A 20,740-nucleotide genomic window follows, 5' to 3' on the forward strand; every position below is an offset into this window, starting at 1 on the left:
AGTCCGTTAAATTGACCGTGTCCCCACTATATGTCACTCACTACTTTCATAATTACTCATTTCTCAGTTGAACAAGAAAAAGTGCCTGCCCTAGTGGAGCTCACAGACAATAAACAAACAAACAAGCAAACGTGTTTAGTGGTGACTTGCGCCATGGAGAGAAAAAAAGCAGGTAAGGACATGGCAATTTATTGGTGGGAGTAAAGTTGTTTTTGATAGGGTGGTAAACGAGAACTCATATTTTATGTGACTTCAATGTTGAGGTAAAGTCTTTTAAATAAAAATATTCCTATTCGATATACCCCTATAAAACTCCCATCTAAATACAGTTTGACAAAACAATTATTTTAGTAGCAAAAGCATACAACTAATGGAGCCCTCTAAATATTAAGTTGAAATGTTTTAGATCAATTTACTTTTGGAAAGTAGATTCAAAGTGTTCTTTATTGCTGTGTTATTTCTCCCCTAGAAAGTATCCTTAAATATTTAATGAGATAATTAAAAACAATCATTTCACTATATCATACTCTTCCTTCCTGCTTAAACAATATAAGTTAAAATATTCTACCAAGATATTTTCTTCCAGTTCTTAAGTGAAATGACATTTTTCTAATGAGTACAGGCACTGGGAAAACGTTAAAATCTTCACATTGGCTATAAGAGAAGGTTGTGTAAGATATTCTTAATTTTTCTCTTCTTATCCCACTTGTTCTCATTACAATCTGCTGTGTCTGTCTGTGTTTTACTTTCTTTTGAAAAGAGGACACGGGTTCTTTGATTCAGCTGGGAGATGAGATAGATGAACCGGATCTGTAGTAACTTCCTAGCTCTTCTCTCCTGAACCAAATGTGCCCGGTCAATTAATGTAAAGAAAAAGTGCCACCTAAGTTAAGTCATTGTGCTACGGGCTTACAACGCGTGCACTTCTCCCTCCATTGAAATGTAAAATGAAGAAACACCAAAACACATCTTTCTCTGAAGACTAGTATTCAATTTTCTTTAATTCTCATCCTATTATAAAATCAAATAGAACTCCTGAAGTTTTTACATGCCAAAAGTAATGCTAACAAATGTGGATTTTGGTTGGTATTTGCACTTATTTTGAATTGTTGCTCCTTATTCTTAAATAGAGGTGAGACTCTCAAGGTAAAGGTCACTACCATGCTACATAACCTTGTGTTCTAAGTTGCACATTATTATGAACAATTAAATATCCCACTAGAATAGATTACGGGTCAGTAGAGGACCTCAAAATACAAAACTCTAGATCTTATTTTTAGAAGCGAGTAAATGGATAAATAGGTCAAATGGTTTAGAAACATAGAAGAGAATTTAGATAAAGGAAGAATTTAGAAGAATAATGATACTTTACAAGAGACAAAAGTCAAATACTCGAAATGAAAACACAGGAATAATAAAATCAGCTAGGGATCGTTTCCTCACATATCCCCTTATCACAAATTAGGCTTATAAAATAAGACTATCTAAAAATAAAACATTAGGGGCCGGCCCCCTGGCCGAGTGGTTAAGTTCAGGCCCAGGGTTTAGCCAGTTTGGATCCTGGGTGCGGACATGGCACCACTCATCAGGCCATGGCAAAGTGGCATCCCACATAGCACAGCCAGAAGGACCTACAAGTAGAATATACAACTATGTACTGGGGGACTTTGGGGAAGAGAAGAAGTTAAAAAAAGAAAATTGACAACAGTTGTTAGTTCAGGTGCCAATCTTTGAAAAAAAACTAAATTTAAAAAATAAAAATAAAACAGAATATATATTTCTTTCAGAGAGCTTTAAGAAGTTGTAACTTTTAAGAAGTTGTAACTTGTAAGAATGCAAAGAAATATTCCAAGTAGAAAAAAAGTGTCTATGTTTTGTCTGACAAGATATAATTGGAAGCTGCTGTGGACTGAATTGCGTATACTCAATTCCTATGTTGCAGCCCTATTCCCCAGTGTGATGGTATTTGCAGATGGGGCCTTTGGGAGGCAATTCAGGTTAGACAAGTTCATGAAGGTGAGAGCTTCGTGTTTTGCATTAGTACCCTGATGAGATGAGGAAGATAGATCTCGCTCTCTCTCTCTCTCTCTCTCTCTGTCTTCTGTGCACACATAAAGACAAGGTCATGTGAGCATACAGAGAGATGGCAGCCACCTACAAGCCAAGAAAAGAGGCCTCAGAATGAAACCTACCTTGCCACACCTTGATCTTGAACTTTTCAGCCTCTAGAACTGTGAAAAATAAATATCTGTTCTTTTAAGCCACCCAATCTATGGTATTCTGTTATAGCAGCCCACTCTGACTAATACAGAAGGATTGTATGGAAACTTAAGAAATGCTCTTTAATAAAGAAGAGTGAGAGCTTCTAGTCATTTTCCTCCTCATGCCAGCATGAAATTTGACATCGTGAGGACCAGTAACCATCTTTGACCTTGAAGATACCACAGGTAGAGGGTGGGAAAGATAGTAACAGTGCTGATGAAAATATGGAGCTGTCTTATTAGCCCCATTTCTGGAGATCTTACTTCTGGACTTCATTTACTTGAGACAAAAATTTATGGCTATCTTGTCCAAACCACTGTTATGTTTTGTTTGGTCCTTGTTTTGTTGTTTCCTGTTAAATGCTGCAGAACCTAACTGTAACTGATATGAAAGATAGGATCCATAGGGGCACAGAATTGAATACAGATGGAACCAGGCATAGAAGCTTTATTTTTTATCTAACTTGTTAATGTCTCTAGTCCCTGAGTGAAGAACAACAGAAACTTGATATCAAAATCCATGAACAGCCTCTTTATTTCATGTTATATTACATTATGTTATTCTCACTATTGAATATGGGCATAATCATTTTCAGTCAATCCTTGCATGACTTAAATAGTCTGAGATAAGGGAAAAATGTAGGTATTATTAGATGTGATATTTCAGTTAGTTAATTCAATCTATCTGTTTCCAGATTCTGTTTTCCAGAGAAGTCTAAATCAGGTAAGAACTGACTTCTGGAATTCAGAATTCAGTTGAGAGGAGCTAATTTGTTGTAATGCAAATCATTTATACTTAAAGGAATTCAAGTAGATTAAAGGAATACAATGTTTTCTTAGTTTCTGAAACTCACTATGTCTGATTTGGATGAATAAAGTTTTAGAAATACAATAAAATTATTGTAAATTTCTTACAATTTTTTTTTATTTTACAGTGATATTTTTTAATACTGTGAAACAATTTCAAATTTGCAGAAAAGTTGCAAACACTGTACAAATATTTTTTTCCTGAACCATTTGAAAGTGAGTGGCCAAAATCATGCTCCATCACTTCCATTAACTGTCAAAATAAGTGTGTTAACATGATTTTGGACTAGCTTCTTTTGTTATAAAAGCCATTATTGAAATGTGAAATGTGAATGGAATCTCAGGATTAGATAGCACTAATTTATCAGTTTTATCTTCCAGTTCACTAATTCTCTTTTGAACTATATCTAATACAGTCTTTAACATAACAAATTTTGAATTTTTACTTTCATACCATAATTCTGAAATAAGATGTACAACTCAGTTATTTTGAAAACTGATTTATAGCCATCCTGAAATATCGTACCCTTTTTATTATAGATTTTGGTGGGATGGGAGGGGAAAGATAAAAACTCAAATATATAAAAGATTCTGTTAGCCTAACCCTATTTGTTCTTGGAAGTAAATACTTACACAGCACTTGAAATAATTTTAAGTGGGACAGTATACAAAGCTGTTATATATGATGAAAGCAAGTTGATCTGGTTGACATGTGAAAGAACCCTGAACCTGTTCGCAGCCTCCCCTCACTCTCCATTGCGCTTGAAGCATCTCTGCAGAACCCTGGGCTTCTCAAAACAGTTTTTAAAAGACATTGGGATAGGGTAATTCAGTATAACCAAGAAAATATTAATAATGGGAGAAAGCATTCAAGAAGATTTTACAGCATCTGTGGTACCTGAAATCTTAAAGAATGATTATAAATTGGGTGTGAAGGGCATTCCAAAAGGAGACAATACATATTGGATTCTCCACTATAGATAATAGAGCAAAACATGTGAAATCTTATTTACTCACATTAAGGGGAAATTTCATATAGTAATATTAAAGTCAGTCTGGCTTGGGATCCCAGTTCAACCACTCCTCCCTATGTAGACTCTCTCCCTTTGAGACCTCATTTCACCCTAACGGTTTGAAGTGCCGTCAATATGCCTTTTGCTTCCAAATTCATATCTGTCTTTTCCCCTGAATTCTGGTGAATTCTGGTCTGCCTGCTTACTTGACATCCCCATTTGAGTGTCTAACAGCATCAGAATTTCTCTCCAAATCTTATTGACCCAGACCCTTCTCCATATCATTCAATGGCAACTCTATAATTTCAGTTGCATGGGACAAACATTTTGCAGATGTCCCTAACTGCTCACTTCTAAATGAGGCCTAATTTATCCACCTTACTTAAAATTATAGACAACTCCAACTCTCAACTCTGACACTTCTTACCTTACTCAGCTCCAATTTTTCCCCTATCATTTATAATCTAGCACATTACATGTATGGAGACAGGGACTCAGTTTAAAGGTTCTTTTAATACTCAAAGTATAGTGTAATAATTCCAGACTTAAAGAGGGGGCTAAAATGATAATGAAGAGCTCATTATGAAAGAATCAAGAGGCTTGAGGACAGGAAAGTAGGCAAGGAACACACATACACATACACAGACTTCAAAGAAAGGGAACTAATTTTATGCACACATACAGTTGTGTACAGTGCATATGTGTATGTATAGTTCACAATCTTGGTGATGATAAGAATGAGATATTGTAAATAAGAAAGACAACAGGGACAGGAAGCAGTGGTGGTGGGGGACGACACTGTTTCAGTTTTAGATATTTCGGTACAAAGCTTCCCCTTTTCTTCTTGTTAATGCAAGAGTATTACAAACTAGAATTTTCGGTCCTCCAGTGACCTTTTTATTTAGAAATTTCTTTCAAAGAATAATTAGGGACTAGCTAACATCAGCTTAATACATTTTAAAAAATACTTCTGTTTTTCTACTAATTTGTTCACGTGTGGATAGTCATCTGTATTTTTACACCTCTTGCATGTTAAGAAGTTGTACTTTCAATTACATTAGATCATATGTATTAAGTGTAAACGTATGGTGTGAGTGATGACAAAGACAGAGTACCCAACCACCTCTACTTGAAGTCCCGTAGGACTCGGGTTAATTAATGAGACTCATCCTAAGGTTATACATGATCTATTACTTCCTCTAATTAGAAATAATAATCCTGATCATTATGCTGGTTAGCTGGAAAGAAGTAAGATGAATGTGCTTAACTATGATTAATAGTCTTCTTTAAGCAGTGTAGATCTCTTCTGTCACTGAGTTATACGCAAACTGGGCTGCAACTCAATGCTTTTTCATGATATATATTTTTTAAAACTCAAAGAAAAAATTAATTTTCTCAAAGATCTTTTTACCTTTCCTGATAAAGAACAACCATTTTATTATTTTAAAATTGATTACCACAACAAAAAATTACTTAGTTTTCCATTTTGCATGAAATAGCTATCCAAGAATGTGCTTTTACTTTTTTTATATTTTCTCCAAAATTATGTTAATACCTATTTGTATCATGTTTTAGTCCATTCTGCTGAGGTGAAACAGACTATTGCACATAAAAATTTAAAATTCAAAAAATTATGAAGATGATGATCATTACAGTATTTATTTACTGCTATTTAGGAAGGGCTGATGTCTACACGTTGCTTACCCACAATTTTACCTAACACTTTTGTGTGCCAAAGAAAGTTATCAAAAATTATCTGTTAGAGAGACTAAACACATCCACAGAGAAAGTTAAGCATCTTTGTTTTTAATGCGACTAGTTTAATTGTAACAAGATTGAATATTTTGGATTCTTTTTTGAATTAAAAAATATGGCTAATACTGCTATGTCAATTTAAAGCCTTTAAAACACTCTGCGTGTACCATTCAATTTTGGTTCTGATGTCTGGGTAAAGTCAAGTAGGACTATTTAAATCTCAGGAAACTGAGACCAGAGAAGTTATAATCCTAGTGCATACATGATTTTTAGCTCAAAATTTGCAACAATATAAAAGTCCGTGGAAGAACAAGGTGGTCAGGAAATTTAGTACTTACACACCTGTTAAAATTTATTAACCAAGGAGACGGAGTATCTTAGGAGTAAAATACATAAACTCTGACTCAGATGGTCCTCATTCAAACCCTGGCTTTCCCACTGACTAATTGTGAGGCCTTGGGTATAAATTTACTCCTGAACACCAATATGCTCATTTGCAAAGCGGTGATAAAAATAATGATATTTATCATGTGTTTATTGAGAAAATTAAGAATTAATATTTACCTTAAATGTTTATTGAGAGAATCCATTTAATTAACATGCATAAAATATTATCATAGTGCCTAGTATACTGTTTAACAAATGATGCCTGTTTCCTTTGCATGTTGAGAAGTATGTGCCTACCATGTGTGAAATACGCTTGAATCTTAAAATTAGGTTTCCCTTTTGTTATTTTCATTGCAGGAATTCAGAGTGATTAACGATTTAAACTAATCAATATTTGCCACTGAAATGTTAAATTTATAAATATTGATTACTTTTCACTAAAAATTTCACAGGATCACTTAATAAATTCAATTTCTTTGCTATCAAAATTGTGGATAGATTTCATATTTGGGACTTCAATGAGATTACTAAAGACAAAGATATGATTTCCAAAAAGTGCAGATCATGATTTCCTCTTTTGATAATTAACTCCCATACTATTTAACCAAAGTAATAATTTTATCATTCAGAATTTCCTCTTTTTATATTTGGGTTTAATAATTCATAAAAGGTTTTTTATTCTCAATGTGTTTTATTAGATCAAAACAAAGCATTAACCTGATTATCAATATTTAGGCAATTATTAAATTTTCAATGAGATATTCACAACAATAAAGAAACAAGCATTTAGGCAACTACTGTATGCTCTGAACTGTGCTTGCAAATTAAGGAATATGAAAGAAACAATCCATAGTATCACAGATAAAATAATAAATAAAAGAAGAAGGTATAAAATCATGTATACTGAATGCAAGTGTATAACATAATATATCTTTGTAGGGTAAGTGGTTGGTAAATTTTCCTGGAGAACATGAAACTTGAAGCAGATTCTTAAGGAAAGGAATTGGAAATTGGAAGAGAGAAACATATAGATAGGAAAACAAAAAAACAGGGAACTCCACAATCTACAATTTCCTAGATTAAGCCAACTTCATTGATTGCTTTCATGTTGGAGTGAGAAACGGGAAAATAAATAAAATGCATTGAATCTATATGATGTCTTAAAATGCAGATGGAAAGAACTCTTGTTTTTTTTTTTTTTTTGCTGAGGGAGATTTGCTCTGAGATAACATCTGTTGCCAATCTTCCTCTTTTACTTCAGGAAGATTCACCCTGAGCTAACATTTTTGCCAATCTTCCTTCATTTTGTATGTGGGTCGCCACTGATGAGTGGTTTAGGTCAGAGCCTGGGAACCGAACTGGGGCCACAAAGCGGAGCACGCCAACCTTAACCACTAGAACACGGGGCTGTCCCAGGAAATCTTATTCTTGATGTCACAGACTCTAGGGATAATTTAGAGGTTTTTAAAGTACTAGAAACATGATTTTGAGCTACCTGTGTTTACTTAAACTAGAAATATATATGGTGATTCATTTTTCACTTAAAACTCTGGATGATATGGATAAATTATACTATATTCTTTATTTTTATTATTTATTTAGTAACAAAAGTATCCAAACAGGTAGAGTTCATTTTATTCTTTCTCAAAGAAATTTGTTGCCACCAAAATGATTCTTCCAAATAGAAGCAAGAATATATATGGAGAAAGTATACTTGTAAATAGACAATACATGTGTATATAATAAATGTGTATATTTACTAATAATTTGCAAAAACTTCAGATTGCCAAAATATCTCTTACCAATTTGTTTAAATGAAGACATCATAAATGGTTAATCTAATCAGAATATCACTCTGTCAATCAACCATAAAACTGACATCCTTATAAATTAATAAAGATCTTTCTGAAGTTGTCTGCTGAGCAAATCTGCGCATTAAATAAATGTGTTGATAGCTGGAAATATGCCCCTGTAGGAGCACAGAAGTAACAAACATGACAGCTACCAAGATTTGGATTAAAAGAATCCTACCTGTAGGCCTTGTCCATCCACAGTAACGGAGTTGGCTCTTTGCATTTTGTTCTTGTCGATCACTTTGTTGGGCTGCTGGGAATCACCCTTTTCCTTTTTCACTGTTGCTTGTCTTTCCTGCAAGGAAAAAACCTTTTATAAAAATGTTGAATTGTTTTACTAAAAGGGGCAACATACAGAAGAGTTTCACAGCTACAAACTTGGGCCCAAATTCCTAATTTTGAGTTTCTAGTAAATAATATGAAAGCTGTTGGTTTCAACTGGCTCAATATATATGATAGATGCATGATCAAAATATCAGTTACAGAAAGGTTGTGAAAGAAAACCAAATTGTATTATCCCTGTGTGCCCAATTATCTATGACTCTACCAAAAGTTATTAAGAACTACTAAAGATAATTATTGTCACAAACAATGGTACAGATAACTAATGTAGAACTATAATTTAAACAATTTGGTACTGAGCACTAAAAATAACGCTTATAAATACATGCAACATTGAAAATGAATGCATGATGGACGTTTAAGCTACTATTTACATCAAGGATGGTGTAAAACTTAAAACTCACACTCCATCCCAGCTAATTCCTTTGTTCACCAAAATGGAAAAATTCCTTGTAGCTCTCTGCTCCTTGTTTCTATATCCTCTCATCTTGCTCTCTCTTCAACCCAACTCAATAAACTTTTATCACCATTAATCCATCAAGTCAGCTTTTACTAAAATCACCAGTGATCCTCTCATTGCCACACGTGTGGTCAGTCTTCATCTCAACTTTTAAGCAGCATTTGACAGAATTGACATCTTCTTCCCTCTTGAAAACTTGCCTCACTGTATTTCCAGTACACGTTTTGCTCTTAGATCTCTTCTTCCTTTACCACCTGCTCCCTCATAGGCTCTTTGGTTGCTTCCTCCTCCAGCTTTACAATCCAGAACCCTTGAACTTCCTTGGACCTCTCATCTTCACTATCTACACTCACTCCCTACGTCACTTCACTTAATCTCAAGGCTTTCAATTTCAACTTTATGATGAAGACTTCTAAATTTATATTTCCTGTTCAGATATCTCCCTTAACCTTACTTAACTTCTATATACAAATGTCCTTTCTATCTTTACACATGAGGATCTAAAATGCATTTCAATTTTAAAATGCCCAAAACCATTTCTTTTTTTTACTTTCCTGCCTACACCCCTTGAAAATAAATCCAAAACCGGACAATTACTCACCACTTCCATCATTACATGACTTAAGCCATCATTATCTTATTTGTCTGAATTATTGTAACCATCACCTAACGGATCAATCTGTTTCCATCTTTGTCTCCTTACAGTCAGTTCTCTATACAACAGCCACATTCATCCCTTTTCACTCCACTTCAGCTACACCCACGTCCTCATTGTTGCTTGATCACGGTAATCATGCTTTTACTTCAGGGCTCTTGCAATCACTCTGCTGGAAAGATCTTCTTCAAATATTTGTTGGGCTTGCTCCTCATTTACTTGAGGTTTCTGGTCAAATGTCAGACAGCCTTCTCTATTCTCTTTAACCTCCTTTTATACATACACACACCCACATATATATGTTATATATAAATATAGTTGCTGTTGTTGTTAGTGCTGTGGAGTCAATTCCATCACCTAGGGACCCTGTGTACAGCAGAGCAGAACCCTGCCTGGTCTTTTTGTGCCATCTTCTCACCTTTCAGCACTATATCAGACAATGCTGTGCTGTTATTCACAGGGTTTTCATCTCCAATTTTTTCAGAAGTGGGTGGCCATGTCCTTCTTCCCAGTCTGTCTAATCTAGAAGTCCCACTGAAACCTGTCCACCATGGATGACTCCACTGGTGTTTGAAATACCAGGGACATAGCTTTCAGTATCACACAGCTACACATAGCTACCACAGTTTGACAACCAGCAGACAGGTGTGGTGTGGTTCCCTGATCAGGAAATTATCCGGGGCTGTGGTGGTGAGAGCAGCAATCTTAACCACTAAACTATGAGCACCTGTAATTTATTACAACCTGAAATGTTATCTATTTAATTCATTTAAGGCTGGTCTTCTCCCACTTTAATGAAAGCTCCATAAGAGAAAGGACTATGTTTGCCTCACTGTTCTACATGAGATCCTAGATCAGTGCCTGACAAAAGTTAGGACAAATGAGTGGAGAAATAAATGAATCATAATTAAAAATCCAAAATTTTGTAAAGGTCCTGAAGCACTGTGCTGAGAAGGCTTTGTGGGCCATGTCTCAGCTTGGTGTGAAAAATTGTCTTGATCACTTAAATGTCTGCCATGTGTGCTTAAATGCTTGCCTGCCACGTATCTCCTATTGCTTATTCAGATATATATTCCTAGTCCATATATTTGCTTTTCAGAGTATCATTTCAATTTCTGTAATTTGGGAAAATATTTTTAAGTGGACTTAAAAGTAAAGCTCTTTTTAAATAGATTAGGGTTGGGTAGATCAGAAAACATCTCAGATCAAAATAAATGCTAATCAGTATAGTCCATTTACCTTGCAATTTCACGTGCAAAAACACTGAATATATTTTTTGTATGGCTGAAAATGGATGGCATAATAGGATTTCTGAAATTCATATTCTTTGGAAAATAATGTACTTTCATATAGCATAATTTCAGGCAAAAAATTTGATATTTTTAAAGATAGATCATTTTTTCGAAGCTTGCAAATTATAATTTTGTCCGTAGATAGTTAAGGGTATAATGCATAGAAAGATTGCATTATAGAATGAGGTTTGGAGTCAGGAAGCCTGAGTTGAATCCTATCTCTGCTCCCTAAATAGTATGTAACCTTAGAGAATTTACTTATTCAAGATCGAGATAGTCATACCTATTTCTCAGAGTTGGGTAAAGTTTAATGCAAATTGTACAAAGTTCTAACATTGGGTCTGGATTAGAGTATGTGCTCAATAAATGAAATTTATTACAAATATTGTAAAATAGGTGTGGTCTTCCTATTACGGTGTTCATTAATATTACCATTACGCAAAGTGTCTGTTATATTTCCAAATGCATATACATGAAAAAATTCCACTAGTTTACACCATGTGTATGTTTAAATAAGTAAAGCTCAATGTTTATATTGGAAAATCCATAGCTTGTTTTAAGAGTTCAAAAATGTAATACCATTGGTGAGTATGGGAATAATTTATGCGTTCTTATCTGCAGGTAAATAAAACATGATAATAATAGCCTATAAAAATCCACAATATGAAAGATATACCTTATCTTATATACTTTATATTCTGCTGTATAGTCCAGCAATTGTTATTTATCATTTAATTCCTAAAATGCTGAGGTTACAAGAATTAAATAAAATTTAAGTTGATTAGTTACATTGGAACTGGGTATATGTGACCAGACTATTTATATAGGTAATTCTAGAAATTAAAGATGCATAAGTATATATCAGTAAAGAACTACCAAATAATCTACTAACAGTATTTTTTTCTTGGCTGTGCATGTAGCTGGGGAAATTCCCGTGTGGAAACAATCTCCAACTAGCAGATAGCAGTTGATTAAGTGGCTTCATGTCTCTCCAGGGAATCATCCCTCTGAGTCAATTGTGGAGACACTAAACAACTGCTCTATAGTAACATTTGTAAAAAGCAAAAACAAATTTTAAAACCCTGAATAGAATTTTCAATTGATAAGGTTTTATTTTTGAAAACTATAATTATAATTGTATATAACAAATTAAAAAATGCTCAGTATCTATCTGTATGTGAATTTCATTAAATAACCTGGATAATACTAAAATGAACATTTTTTAAACACACATACACACACATACACCAAGCAAACCAAGTGGTTTCTTTGTTTGAGGGAAATATGCTTAGTGGGTGGAATTTGTGGAATTAATCGTCTGAAAATTTAAAAACAGGAGAGACTCATAACCATTTAATTTTTCCCAGGGTTTCTTTTTATGATACTCACTTGCTCTATATTTATTTTCAAATTGTATAGAAGTCTCTCTGAGATAATTCACTATACTTTATTCAGGCAGCATGAGCTACCAAGAGGGAAGTTGGATACTTTCTCCCATTTCCACGGAGAAAAATCTTTCCTATTCTGTATAAGAGACAGGAAGGGGGAAGCAATGGCATCCTTGAAAAATCTGCTGTCCAGAACCATTTCACTAGGCTGTTTGGGGAGCTAATTAACCCTGACTGGCAGAGCTCTATTCGAATATTGAAGAGAGTTACTCCCAGTCATGAAGTTACCAAAAAGTTTCAGGAAGAGCTCGCTAACCTTATTTTGCCTCATTATTCAGGATAAAATTGCTCTCTGATAACAGGGGGCAGTGCTCATCACTTCAGCTTTAGCTCTTTTTTTAAGTTTTGGTGCTCAAAATCACAAAATAAATTACTTTGTTATAATTAAGGCAAATTTTGTTCTGCCAGATAAATTATCCCAGTTATAAAAAGAATTGGAAAATTATTGTTTTAATCAATAAAAATTATTCAAACACTGAAAGAGCTACTCCAACTAAAAAAAAGAAAGAAAATATAGAACCTATAACTACAAAATATCAAATGCAGTTATTGATATTTCAGCGTTTCCAAATAGCAAGCATTTGCGTTTGCTACGCGGCAGACACTTTTAACACAGAACTCGATGTTTTGTGATCCTCAGACTCTCCAAGTAGCACAATAGATCTTCACTGGGGAATATATTGTATTAGAATTCCAAAGAATAATCATCCTCATAAACACAGAAGAAAAGCTGAAAAGACCATTCACAGAAAACAGAAAGATGAAATAAATGAAATAAAAAGACCTCACTTTAAATATGTACTCTAAAAAAATCTTTTTCTATATCATGCTGGTTCTCAAGAGGTGGAGTAGTTCTACGTTGCTGAAAACTGCTTTCACAAAAGGGACGTTTACCACAATACTTAAGCCTGCTGTTATTGATCACTCACAAACTACAAGCAGCAAGCGATGATTACTTCAGGCACGGGGTTTTCTTCTTTTTGTCCAGTCTCAGCAGGAGAGACAAGCTGGAGCAAAGCACCTCGATTGGTACCAAGCCACAAAGGAGAGGAGTGCGCTTTGCTGCCAACAGCATCCTTCACCGGAATCCTAGAACCTGCTTTATCTGCTACTTCACCACTTGCCTGAATGGAGAATTTTCTCTTTCTGCATTGCAGCTAGGCCACAAGCATCTCCCAGAAACTCTAGAATTTTAACGCAAGGATACTTGGATATTCACAATATAAAAGATCTCCCTGACGCAGAAGTGTCATATTCATTGAGGCTTTTAAGGGGTACGAGCTCCGAGAAACCAACTTACAGCTGCAAGCTGCCCCTTTAATGATTGTGACCTTATTATAAGATTTGAGCATTTTCCTTCTGAGAGAAACAAATTCATTTCAAAAATGGCAAAGGCTTTAAATCTACTAGGAATCCTTGGAAGTTGCAGCAAAACTTATTATTACTGAGTAGCAAAGTAATCTTGATCTTTAAAAAATATTTTATAAACTTTTAAACATAAATATAATAAATGATATAAAGTATTGATTTCGATTTCTTTTTAATTGGTTAAATAAGTACTTATTAAAAAACAAAAACAAAAATTACTTTGGGCAAAGGCAAAAGTATGAGCTAGGAGGCCAAATTCCAGCTTTGTCTCCTATTTGCTGGGGAAACTTGGGCAAGCTATTTACTATCTCTAAGCATCGTTGAATTCATCTACAAAATGAGAAGTTTCATATCGTGAGGAATTGAGAAAATGTAGATAAAGTTACCGGCATAAAATAAGCACTCAGTAAATGGCAGTAATTTTTAAAATATAAAAAAAAGAATATTCGTACTTTTTATCATGTTTAACCCAGGTACGCTGCTTAGATCATGATAAAGATGGGTGTTGTGAAGAAGTATTTCACTTTATGGTACGGTATTTGTCCACTAAGTCACCATACTGGCATAACTGTTGTGGTCATCTGGATTGGGTCTTTTAGGGGAGATGGGAGGCAACAAATTAGACAGAATGAAGACTAGCCTACAAGTACCTGGAGGTGCGCTCACCTCCCAAACTCGAAGGAGCAATTTGTGACTTGATCCTTGAGTCCTGGCTCACACGTTACACGTGATGTACATATTTTCTCCTGGGACAATTTCACATTGGGTGTAAACTCTTATAAGATCTCTATTCAAAAATCCTTATTGGAGGAAATAAAATTTAGGAATGAGAAGGCCCATGCCAAAATCATTTAATTTGGGCTGGGCACTAGCATATGGCAGTGCCGTTACAAAACTCTGTATGTGTGTGTGTGTACTTTAGCTTTACTCACTCTCCATTCCTTTTGCACGAGAAGCTAAAGGTTAAAAGCCAGGAGGCAGCGCTCTTGTATGTTCACACCCATTTCTTTCTACCAGTTGAGTTCAATGATCAACATAGTGATTTCTGTGTAGCCCCCAATCTGTTTATGCCAGTTGCAAGCGGAATTTATCTTGTTATTGTAACTGTGAAAATTAGTTATTACTTAAACCATTGGATTGTGCATGTAAAATGACTTCTTTTTATGAAAAATAACTTGTGTGCTTTGGAAACACACAATAATACAAGATGCGTACGTGTGTGTGTGTAGGAGGAGCCATCAAGTTAGGTCTGGACACCACAACAGTAAAAGCTTTGAGAATTAATAATACAAATTGAGAGAGTTTTTTCTACACTCAAATTCTTTCACAGGTGTCCTTGAGTTTCTATTGTACTTTAAAACAACTCAAACTGAGTATCACGGGTGACATATGCAAGAAAAGATATATGCCATTTCCAAATAGTAGATTTGACCTCATGGAAAAGGCCTTGATCTTATGTCAAAGGTGTAGTCAGTGAATATACATTTCCATAATTTAAGTAAAACGTTCGAGGCACATATATATCTTTCTGTAAGTTCCCTCGTATACACTTTAACCACACTTTCAATAAACCACTGAGCAATTGTTCCTGATGGGGGAACATTCGGCTTCTTGTCTCTGTATATGTGTGTGTGTGTATGTATGTATATTCACACACTCATTCATTTACATACCCATACAAGGGCTTCAGGGAATCTTTGGAACAACGTAGTTGAAAAGAGTTATATAATGATTTCAGAGGATAGTGGAAACTTTAAGTTAACATAAACCAATATATCTTTCCAGAAAAAAAATAGGCAGTATAGGAAGACTTTTAAAAAAGCTGTCTTTTTAACAAATGAAAAAACCATATTACGAAAAAAGGAATTTGGTCTATTGATTCAATCTACATAATACAAATTATATAGTTGAATATGGGAGACCTTTAGAAATTAACAGGTCTAAAGAGAAACTTTGAATCTCCAATAGAGTGCCTCCATCTGCTTGATGGACTATGATGGGGCAAAAATAAACTCAAGGGCCTCAATGTATAAAATTAATTCTTTTACATTTAAATAATTAAATGATAAACTTCTTAATAACTTTGTCACTTAAGCATGTAATTTAATATCTCTATTTTATAGTAATTATGATAATAGTGATATCAACTGACATAGAATATAAAAAGTTTAATATTTCTCTTTGATTATTAACATTATATTTCAAGCATATCTCCAAGTATATTTTCAAGTATAACTCTGGTTATGAAATGAAAATTTTAAAAATTTCAATGAGGAAGTCTACATTTATTAGAAAACTGTTTTTAGGGGAGAGGGGAGAGACGTTATTACATTTTTGTGCAATTATATTATCTTCTAAAACTTATGTAGTACTCATATTTTACAAATAATATTTTTCCTAAGCAAGCAAATTCCAATTATAATTTTAAGAAAAATAATACCATTTGGGCATATCCTTTAGATATGATACAATTGAACAGGATATTGTCACCGAACAACATGCAGGCTTCACTTTATCAATGCGAAGATAGAGCTAACACTTTACTAAAACAAATGTTGTGGCATGCCTACATTTTTGTCAAAATAAAGGTCATTTATTCTGTGACTTTTATTCCAATGACTTTCTATACACTATCTTATACTAAATGGTGAATGTATCTGAACTCTTTTAAAGTAATGGGCCCTTCAGAGTGAGCAAGAATTTCTCAACCTGCTATGATTGAAAGATACATTTTAATAGCTCAAAGGACTCACGTATTTAGGGTTTTCAGCAAGGTATCTACATTTTAACTTGACAAGCAGGAATGATGCTATTCTTATACACCGGTCAAAACTCTTTGCAAAGTAACCTTTATTTTTTTCTGTACACTTTGTTTCACATAAATTTTTGTTTTCTTAACACTTATCACAAACATAGATTGAAAATTCTTCAAGTCTATCCATGATGAAAACATACAGATCCCCGATTCCAAATATCAGAATATGAGAAAAAATAAGATGTACAAATTAATATTAGTGGATCACTGAAACAGTTCAAAATGTTCTTTATAACAATATAAGATGTATAATGACCTATAATTGCAAGTGTGAAAATCTTTTTTGATTACGCACCTCAGGGACTGAAACTCCTGAAGTGGGCAGAGTCTGTTGAAAAAGAGAAGTTCATATTAAAGCTGAAAAAAGAAGCCAAACTGAAAACAAATACCGCTGAAGCTTCTTGTATCATTATTCTCCTGTGAAATAAGTGAATATCAAATGTACTTCCTTGTCATAATTTTTCTGCTTACTTTCATTAAATAAATGAATATCTTTTCACAAAATAAGCAACATTCTAATGCAGAGTGGGTTAGATTGTAGAATTACTTATCCAAAATACAATTTCATCCGCCCAAAGTAGACTGATCCACATCCTTGGCCAACTTCACAGACCTCTGTACAACAACGCTCATGTACTACATTCATATTTTGGAATAAGAACTCATCTCCATATTCTATTACCCTTCATAAACCATTTCTACTAATTTTGTAAGTTGCCCATTTACCCAGCCCATTTTTCCATTTTCCAGTCCAATTCTCAGTCCTTCCTAAAAAAACTCTGTGTCTTTTTTGATGTGGGCATAGCTTATAGTGTTGATTTTATTTTGTGAAATTCTGGAAATAAGAAAAAAAATATTCCATTAGTATCAGGAAACAATAAAATGTAATCAAGTAGGTAGCAAGATTTTACTTGAAAGAATTAAAAGAAAAGGTGAAATGAAATACACTGAAGCAAGTCATCATGTCAGTGTATCTTCAGTTACCCACCACTCCTTTTCTGAGTCCCATTGGGAAGGTGTTTGTTTGTTTGTTTGTTTTTCTGGCAAGACACACAGAAAAGTTTATCTAATTCCAAGAGCCTGTGTCCTATGGTGCTTAGAAAAATTTGGAAGAATTGTTGACAAATCTCACACATAATACTACATAAAGTTTTTCCACGGTGGAGGGTGGGGGGAGTAGAAAAGCTGGATGAGAAGCTAGGAGTTCTCAGATATTTGTGTGTCTCTGAAAAGGAGAGAGTGGTCAGCATATTCCAGTTTCCTCCCCAGGACCAAGTTACGTGAAGGGGACTCTGATTGGTCCCCGAGATGGGTCTGAAAAGTCTGAAAGCGTAGATATTAGTTTAATCCTTACCCAGTGGAACTTCAGGAATTCAGCAAGAACCAAAGAATAAACAGCTATATCTGAGGTAAAGGAGGCCTTAGATGGCTATAGCTGCTCAGCATAGAGATGGACTAGAAGGATTCAAAGCACCCAAAAGTGGAACAGAAGGAGAAAGGATCTAGGGCAGCCCTAGAGAAAATTAAGATGTCCAGGAAGACAATTCTATCTAGACGATATTTCCATAATGTTAGTAAAAAATACTGCAGCTGGAGATTTTTAGTCAAAAGAATTCATGAAGTGTGGGAGGATGAACTCAGATCAACTAACCCATTGACAAGATAACCCTATGGAAGTAACTGCTATCACTTCTCAGATGGATTGACAACAGGTTTAATAGAACTTTCACTGACAGTTTCCTGATTCCAGTAACATCCTTGACTTATGAGTTCAAGTCAGTCTACATAACACCTGCGGCAATTGGTGGTGGGGGATAGGTTTGTGCTAGCTTCAATCTGGATCAGCTCAAAGCTTTTTGTCAGCCTTACTATTTTTCTTTCTCAGCTCTTGGTTGAAGCTTAGAACTGAATAAACATTTTAACACATGAATGTAGTCCTTCCATCTTTATTAGAATATATTAATGCTTGCTCTCCCTCAAATCCAGATTAAGTGACTTATCCTATGATTCCTTATCCTATTCTACAGCATGGGCCCAGAAAAGTCCCAGAAACTCTCAAGCAGCCAAACTAAGATGCTTATCAAGCAGCCTCCAGGGCATGAGTCACAGATGTCTTCTACCTTGGGAAAAGTCTATGCTCGTTGTACCTATGTCTGTACAGACTAAGGCAATGGAAAGCCCAGTGAAAAGATGACAGCTATCAAAACGGTTCAGAATAACAACAAAGTGAGTGAAAGAATCTCAAAGAGATCCTCCACCCCATCTCTACCACGAATGGAAAAAAATAGAAAGCTATAAAAGACATTTTTGAGACAAGTGTGGGCATTTGAATATAGAAAGGATAATGACTGATATTATGAAATTATTGCTAATATTCTTAGGTATAATAACAGTACTGTAATTGTATGGAGATTGTCTTAATCTTAGAAGATGCCTGCTGAAGTATTGAGAGATGTAGTGTCATATCACCTGCGATTTACATTCAAAAGTTTCAACTTAATAAAATATATATTACGTGTGTTCACTGTTGTAAATATGTATATACATCCATACAAAGTCATATATATATTCCATCCATCTATAAAATCATGGCAATGTAATAACATTTACTGAATATAGGTTGGGGATATACTGGATTTTGTGGCCTGATCCCACAAAAAGCATAGATAGATAATAAAAATCCCATTTTAAGGCCCCGCAAAAGAATCTGTGGGATGAAATTGAACCCTGGCTGCCGCTTTGCTACCACTTGTGTAAAGAATTGGTAATTCACAGCTATTCATGTTTGCAGGTTTCCTCTTTCTAAGGGTATTGGGGATATGGGTTATCCACTGAGAGAGAATGAGGTTTGCAGAGAGGTAGGGAGATGAAGAAAGTAAGGAAATAGCAGAGATTTGGGCACTATTTCTCTGAGAATGGGAAAGCAGTCGACTAAGGATGTGTAACAGGATCAAGCAAAATTAAGGGCTCAGCTGGAGCAAGAAGTTATAAATATGTAAGAGAGAAAGCCATCAGCTCTGAAAATTTTCCCCAGCAACACTTAGACGTCTGAGAGCAACACCAGAAATTCACTCCAAGAATAAAGGTGATGGAACAACATATATATGAGCTCACTTACAATCAAGATGCGTAGGCAAAGAGTGTGTATTAAATTAACATGTCCATCAGTAGCTTATCCCTGAGTTATAATAAGAAAACCATGGTATCTAGGTAAAAGGAAAGGAAGCAACTTGTTAGAACACAAATTCAGATATTATATTACTTTATTATTATATTACTTCATTTTTACTCTTCTGTTTATAATTTTTAAAATATCGAAGATGAGTAGAGTAAATGTTTTGGTTTTTTGAAAGTTATCATGAGTGTACAATTCTAAATGTAATATATTTTTAATGAGAATTAATCCAGGAACTGTATATTTGTATTTAATCAAATGTGAGTTGTGACTACAGAAGAATGTGATCGATTTTATTTAATCAGTCTCATTTTAATATTCAATAGAATGCACAGTACAGGTAATTAGTTTAAAAGATGCATCTGCCTTCAGGGCACTTATTAAGTTCAACCTCATATCAAAGAATTTTTAAAAATCCTATTATTCTAAAGTATTGAGATATCTCTTGTCTTCATATTTTCTAACCTGTAATCATTTTAAATTGACAATTTAATCCAAATTGTCATAGGACAAAGAAAAATCTTTGTCGGAGAGATTATTGGAAGTTTGACTTAGTTAAAAATATAATAAGAGCACAGTACTCCCATTAAAAGGGTCATCAGTTATTTCAAGACTAAAGTAAAATTAACAGAATTATAACTTATACCTATAAAAAATGTTCTTATTTTTGAAAAATTGCCATTATGTTTATTGTCTCATTTAATCCTCCCACTAAATCAAGATACTCCATTTCTCAGACTGGGAAACTGAACCTCAGAAAGATGAGCTGACTAGCTCAAGAAAATAAAGTTAGTGAGAGAATCCAAATATATCACTTCCTTGTCCTAGGCTCCATTTATTCAAACAACAGCAGGTTTAACAAGAATTTTTTTTAAAGGGCGTTCTTTTTTAGCCATATCTATATTTTTTAAGTGATTTGGAAATCAAATTATTTTAAAATGTTGATGAACGCTGCAGAGTATTCTGAAACCACAATGTATATCTGTTCTGCCTGAAAGAACTGACTTCAATATCAATATGGCTTAATCTAACATCATAACTTCCAGTGCAATGGCAAATTAAAGTAGCCAAATAAAGCTATTTTAAATAGCTTGTTTTCCTTGTTTACA

At 34.3% G+C, this 20,740-nt stretch overlaps 1 protein-coding gene across 6 annotated transcripts in view; it reads right to left on the reverse strand.

Moving 5' to 3' along the window:
* The window catches only part of DGKB (diacylglycerol kinase beta), a 685,277-nt gene that overhangs the window by 423,315 nt on the left and 241,222 nt on the right, over positions 1–20,740 (reverse strand). For 4 of the 6 annotated variants that reach the window (XM_044766591.2, XM_070509320.1, XM_044766598.2 and 1 more), the window contains 2 exons: positions 16,752–16,784; positions 8,255–8,371 (listed from right to left, as the gene is read on the reverse strand). In XM_044766591.2, coding sequence (XP_044622526.1) covers positions 8,255–8,371; positions 16,752–16,784 — 150 coding nt within the window. The remainder of the gene's footprint in view (positions 1–8,254; positions 8,372–16,751; positions 16,785–20,740) is intronic. The other 2 variants (XM_070509328.1, XM_070509325.1) reach the window with 1 other exon arrangement.

This window comes from Equus asinus, chromosome 1, assembly GCF_041296235.1.
Source record: "Equus asinus isolate D_3611 breed Donkey chromosome 1, EquAss-T2T_v2, whole genome shotgun sequence".
Classification (NCBI taxonomy): Eukaryota; Metazoa; Chordata; class Mammalia; order Perissodactyla; family Equidae; genus Equus; species Equus asinus.